Source organism: Sturnira hondurensis, unplaced genomic scaffold (genome assembly GCF_014824575.4).
Source record: "Sturnira hondurensis isolate 20B ecotype Veracruz unplaced genomic scaffold, ASM1482457v3 Scaffold0008459, whole genome shotgun sequence".
Classification (NCBI taxonomy): Eukaryota; Metazoa; Chordata; class Mammalia; order Chiroptera; family Phyllostomidae; genus Sturnira; species Sturnira hondurensis.
In genome coordinates this window covers 89010-95422 of record NW_028081090.1, presented here as the reverse complement: position 1 = coordinate 95422, position 6413 = coordinate 89010, and the positions used below count along the sequence as shown (strand labels likewise).

General features: G+C 42.5%; 1 protein-coding gene across 1 annotated transcript in view; it reads right to left on the bottom strand.

Moving 5' to 3' along the window:
- Window positions 1–1159: 1159 nt before the first annotated feature.
- The window catches only part of AR (androgen receptor), a gene marked incomplete at its 5' end in the record, with an annotated part of 44840 nt that continues 39586 nt past the window's right edge, over window positions 1160–6413 (bottom strand). The window contains 3 exons of the mRNA XM_037054967.1: window positions 1160–4409; window positions 5089–5246; window positions 6062–6192. Of these exons, the coding sequence (XP_036910862.1) occupies window positions 4254–4409; window positions 5089–5246; window positions 6062–6192 (445 nt within the window). The remainder of the gene's footprint in view (window positions 4410–5088; window positions 5247–6061; window positions 6193–6413) is intronic.

Sequence of the window (6413 nt, the reverse complement as noted above, 5' to 3'; positions counted from 1 at the left end):
AGCCAAGTCCTTTAGTCTGTCTTTGGATAGCTTACCAAAGAGGCACTAATGTTTAATCCCTCCCTGCCCTTAAAAATTTTCGTATCTTAGCAGATACAATGTAATCTTTGGTTATATAATGTGATGCTCTCATCTCTTTGTCTTTTTAAAAAGATATTTTGAAGATTTTTAAAGAGATCAGTGATGATAACAGAACTGCCTGTAAAAGGCAGTAAGGGTAGAAAGTTCCTTTTACAAGAAATTGCACACGCAAAATGGCTTATTTTGACTTTAACTTTGGGATTCGATCCTGTGCTTTAGCACTTCTAATTCCCATGACTCCCTAAAGGGGGTCAAGCAGGAAGGCTACTGCTTTGGCCCAGTGCCTTTTCATCTGTACAACTGGCACAGGATAATTAGTAGTCAACCTCTTGCTTTCCCAGGGCCATGCAGGAAACATGCAGGAATAGTTACTGAGTTGTCAGGGGAGAATCTTATAAAGTGCTACTGTGGCACAAGTTTGGTAAGGGGTAAAGGGGGTAGCTTGGGCTTTTGTGGCCTGACAAATATCAAGGGAGAAAACAAGGCAGGGCCAGGTCTGTGCTATGCTTAATGAATCAAACAGAAGCTACTTGAAGCTCTAGATTAGTTCATTTGTGTAATGTCAGTATCATGTGGATGGTGGAACTACTTTCTCTTAAAGTACAAATAGAATTCTTCTTTCTGTATGTGTATATATGCATTTAGAAATAAAGTGTGGACAGAGAGAGACTCTAGCATCAGCACACTATTTCTTAACCCTCAGAAACTATCCAAAGGACAGAGGGACAGAGTAAAACTGTTTGTTTTTTTTTTAGCGGCAGAGAACATATATAAAATATATGTTACTGATTTTCTTTTTCAGAGATATGACAGAATCCTTCAAAAAACACTTTCTCATTAAAAAAATAATAAGCTTTACAAGAACAACGGCACTGTCTGTGGCATAGAGAAGCTATGGAACAAAGAATCCAATCCCCATTTCAGCTCTGAGGTCAGGCCCGGGCAAGCTGCCCAATGAACAAAAGCTGAAACTGACACATGACTCTTCTTTGACCACAGTGTTTGTGACCCTGGCAGCTGTCTGTTGTCCACACAGACAGGGTCTTTTCCCTAGTGTTCCTGTTTTTTCCTCTCTTCTTCACTCTCCATACCCACTGAGCACTGCAAATCTCTTTGAACATAGCCACTATGACACGTCTGGTGAGTGATCTTTATCTTCTAGCTCACTAGGTGAGTGGATCTGGGTGTCAAATCCTTCACAGGTGAGCACAGTATACCAACCATGTCAATTCTGTTTGTAGAGCAGAGTGTATACAAAATGAGACTTCTGTCATTTACATTGCCTGGAACATAAATGGCCAAAAACAAACAAACAGAAAACCCCCACAAATTCTTCTTTCATCTGTGGGAGAATAAAGCCAAGCTAAAATATTTCCTCTCATAGAATCCCCAGTGCAAAAACAGTAGGCTTAAGGCCTTGTTTATGCTGTTTCCCCCTTGTCTTGCCATTTGGAAATTTGGAGTAATCCAGTTGTTGCTGTTTTTAATTACACTGATTTTTCACTTCCACAAGTAAAAACATATGTATGTGTGTGTGTGTGTGTTCATAAGGACAAGAGTCACAATTGAGAAATCTCTAAAGATGAAAAATTTGATAGTGAGAGAAATGGAAAGGAGAGCCTATAGTCTTTACAAGGAGGAGTATTAGAATGATATCATGAAATCCATGTACCGCAAAAGATTAAAATCATTTCAAAACAGATGTAAAGGAATTATTAAAATGTAACCTAGTTTAACTGAAAAAAGTGGCATATTTTTTTTCTGTTTAAAATAGCTAAAAGTGATCCTGTGAGCTTATATAAGTCAAATGGTATCATAACAAAGAAAACCATATTTTGCCTATTTTATGCCAGAAAGAGAACCTGTCAGCTTTAGTTTTATCCAGCAGTCTTGGATTGGTATATCACCCATCTTAGGTTCCCCTCTCCCTTGTTATTTAAAGAAGCTGTTTTGAAAGTTCTTTTGGCTATTAATACCAACACAGAAATCAGGGGAGGAAACCCATGTAGATCATATCATATCACTCAGAAAGTATCTCCTCAACAAGTAAAGTGAACCAACTGAAATGGGCAGTTTGTTGACTGCCTCCTAATTTCTTGAATTTAGCAGTTGAATTTAAGAGTCAAGTTAGGAGGCAGTAGCTAAGATGAGAAAGTAGGTGAACATTCCCTCTGCACTTAGGTTTGGTGGACAAAGTCAACAGAACAGAGGTGTGCCAAAGAACTATACAAAACCAGTGTCCCAGGAACACAGCCTGAGTTCATGGGTGGCAGCTCACTGGAGCCACATCAACCAGAACTTTCCAAAGGAGGCCATGGCTCTGTAATGTCAATGTTTCAGCTTCCTTCTGGCTGACAGGCAGCAACATAGGTAGAGAGTCTGAGTGAGGTGGCCAAAGTTAGAGCCCAGAATCAGCAGCAGAGGAGGAGGATGAGTAAACTCACCAGATGGCACCCATCTGGCTTTAAACTTTGCTTCTGAAGACTTTAATTTAGTAGTGAGTCTCCTCTTGGTTTCTTCTCTCTTCTTCCCATGAATTCTGCAAGTGGATATGCTGGGTGGCAAGGAGAGCACTTACAGGGTTTCTGGTTCTAGTGCCTTAATTCTTCCCAGCCTGGTAGTTGAACTTTCTCTTTAACCCTAATCTGGGTAGCCATGTTAGCTGTTCTGAAGGAGAAGGTGGGCATTTATCCACCTCATGGGAAAGTACCATCTTTGGGGAACAAGGGCAAGTCACCCAGCTTGTGCAATACTTGTTGACACCTTCTTTCCAGTTTGTCTGAGGGTTCCAGAGAAGATCTGATAGTTGATAAGAGATATTTGATTAGAAGTCTTTGAGTCTATTTGCATCTAGGGATAAATGTTAAGTCTGCTTGTTTGCTAGCCTTCTTGGTGGTGAAGGCTCTTAGGCAGAGAGTCTGTGTGAATATGCCTAGAGAAGTACACAAGCTTCACCACTGTGGCTGGTGAAGTTCAGGCTCACAAAAACTTAAGGGAGGGTGCAGGGATCTTGCAAGCTACACGGAGTCAGGTTGAAAGCATTCAGGTTTTTCAAAGGTGTAAAAGAGGGAGATCAATTCTTCAGTGTCCTAAGTGGAGAAGAGCCAAGCCACTACTTCCTTTTCCTCTGACTGCAACCACTTGTTCCTCCTTGGCCCATAAATAGGAAATCACACCTGGATCTGAATGGGGCCTTCCAAAGGGTAAAATCTTTCTTCTTTCTCACTGCTCTGACTCTTCACTGGAAGTGGCCAAGTTTTAGCTAAAGAGAACATTTGTTCAAAGTTCTTAGAAAAGCTATTGAAAGTTAATTTGAGGGTAGAAGAAGAGGGTGAAAGAGAAAGAGATTGGGATGGGGGAGGCATTCACATGCAGACAAGTTTTCAAACAAGAAGGACATTTTTAGTACAATGAATTGCACTGCAGTTGAATCTAGATGTCAGAGACCAACACTGTGGTCAAGTAGTGGTGATTTAGCTGTCTTCTTTGACTGTCTTAAATCTGTCTCTCCCCTCCCCCCAGCTCCATTCTGGGGTCACCCTGCCCTCTAATGGCAATAGCTATTGGCAGAAAATAAAGTGTTGGAGGGAGGGTTTGGGAAAAAAGCAGTGACTCCCCATGGTCTTGTAATGTTCACCTTATTCTAGTCACTGTTAGCTTTTTTGGGGGGTTGGTTTTATATTTTTAAGAGGAATAATATCCTAGCAAGTTTTTTTGGTTTTGTTATTTTTTTGTTTCAGTTTTTGTTTTCCTAGATACTCTTAGCTCTCTAAACTTCCCACGGAGTTAGATGAGTAAACGTTTGTGTGGCTGGCACACAGCACAGTGTGCACTTGCAAGCATAGCACTTGCTATAAACAAGTACAACTTGACACTGGGCCACATGAGGATCATCACAGATTTAAAGAAATACAACACCATTCAAAACAGAGATAAGAGCCATGGCAGGGAGCAGAGTCTCAAAGTGCCATGGGAGGGTGAGATAGGGAGGAAGAAAAAGAAAGAAGGAAAAGAGGGGGGAAAAGCCTAGCAAATAGAGCTCAGGAATAGGCTATACATCAATAGAGGAAATTCCCCAAGGCACAGCAGAGAAGTAGTGCAGCGTTATAACAGGCAGAAAATATCTGAAAAGGGGAGTGGGGTTGGATGATGAAATGGGGGCTTCCAAAGCTTCACTGGGTGTGGAAATAGATGGGCTTGACTTTTCCAGAAAGGATCTTGGGCACTTGCACAGAGATGATCTCTGCCATCATTTCTGGGAAGTCCACGCTCACCATATGAGACTTGATTAGCAGGTCAAAAGTGAACTGATGCAGCTCTCGTGCGATCTGTAGGGGGATAATAAGAGATTGAGGATACAAGAACACAAGGTTGTTAAGGAGTTGGCTTAATCAGGCTCTTACCCATACCTTTGATTTGCTCCTCTTTCCCTATCTCTGATTGTGTGTGTGTATGCACACATGTGCACGTGTGTACTAAATGGCCTCCAAGGAGTCACTGAGGGCTCCCAAGGGATTACTTACGCCAGTATAAACTCTCTGACTCACGACTCAGTATTTCTCTTCCCTAGGGCTCATGCTCCTGTTTGCACGCTCTCTCTCTCTCTCTCTCTCTCTCTCTCTCAATCTCTCTCTCTTACACACACACACACACACACACACACACACAAACTGCTCACACATAAAAACTCACACACATGACTCAAGGAAGAGCAGAATAACAGCCAGGTCTGTTTTGTCTGCTTAGAGAACTTATCTTCTCTAAGCCCTTTCCCTGAGTCCCAAATGCTCTGTTCTCAACTCCTCCACCTCTTTCACAACATCCAGCTGGGACATTGTGACCTGTGTTCCTTCCTTCTCCATTGCATTTTCTTCCTGGACCACACTCACAGCCAGAGGGTAATGGAAGCACCTCCCAACAGGTGGTGCCAGACCCTAGAGGAACATATAATCATTTGGCTCTATCAGGCAGCTCTCTCTGACAAAGCACCCTCCATCATTTGCTTACAGGCTGCACAGAATCCAGGAGCTTGGTGAGCTGGTAGAAGCGCCTTGAGCAGGATGTGGGATTTTTTCTCTTGCATGCAATGATACGATCAAGTTCCTTGATGTAGTTCATTCGAAGTTCATCAAAGAATTTTTGATTTTTCAGCCCATCCACTGGAACTGATGTGGGATGAAGACAGAATGGGGAGGGGAAGCATGCCCACAAGGAGCATTAGACAAAGCACCAAGTTTTCTGACCACACACTTGACCCCCACCCCCAGAGGGAGGGAATCATCTACTTGGTTTCCTGCAGTTGAAGTCTGAATGTCTTAGGGAAAAGGCTAGCTGGACTCAACTTGAAGGGCATCAAGTAATACAATTTATGGAGCCTTTCCTTTTTCAGGTCTTCTCACCTACACATTTCTTAGGGCCTATGGTTTTATGTTATCCACAGAGCAGTTCTGATTTAGACAATTAACAGACATAACTTTGAATATCAAATTTTGATTTGTTTTGCCTCACAGAGGCTAACAAAGCATTCTACTTAGAAGACACATTTAAAACATTCCTTGGCTGCCAAATAAGCCCTGTCTGAGTTACTTACATATACCTTCTCATATTGGCAGAACAGTAAGTTCCTTTTAGGAGGCAATCCCTTCTGCCCTACAAAAAATACAATGTAGTCCTCACCTATTCCTATGATAAAAGGTGTGAAAAAATTCAGAGGTCTGCTGCAATCAGCCAAAAAAGCTTTGTCCCAGAGGGAGCCTGGGGGTAGATGGAAATCTAATGAAGGATGAATTTTAGCAGTGAAATTGGTCTGTAGCTAAGAAATGTATCCTTGTTAGGAAAAATGATGCTAAGGGAGAGGGGAACAGGAAGAGTGAATGAAGAAGGGCAATGTTCAAGAGCTGATAACCCTTTAACGAAAAGAGCAGCTCTTCTCTGTGTTCCTAAGCCCCCGGGGGCATTCCCTACCCCTCTAGGCACTTACTAATGCTGAAGAGGAGCAGTGCCTTCATGCACAGGAATTCCTGGGGGGTGATTTGGAGCCATCCAAATTCTTGAGAGAGGTGCCTCATTCGGACACATTGGCTGTACATCCGGGACTTGTGCATGCGGTACCTGAGAAACAGACACACAGAGGAAGAAGAGAAATGAGGGAAAGCTTACAATAAGCCCAGTGATCTTTGGTCGCCCTCTCTTCCCCAAGTTCTCCAAGAAGAGCTTAGTGTTTGTCTTCTGGTGATTCAGTGACAAGAAAAATGTTCCCCACCTCCCAAATCCTGACATCCTGATAACTACTCATCTTCCCTGGCCAGGATATGGGTTAGCACATGGAATTT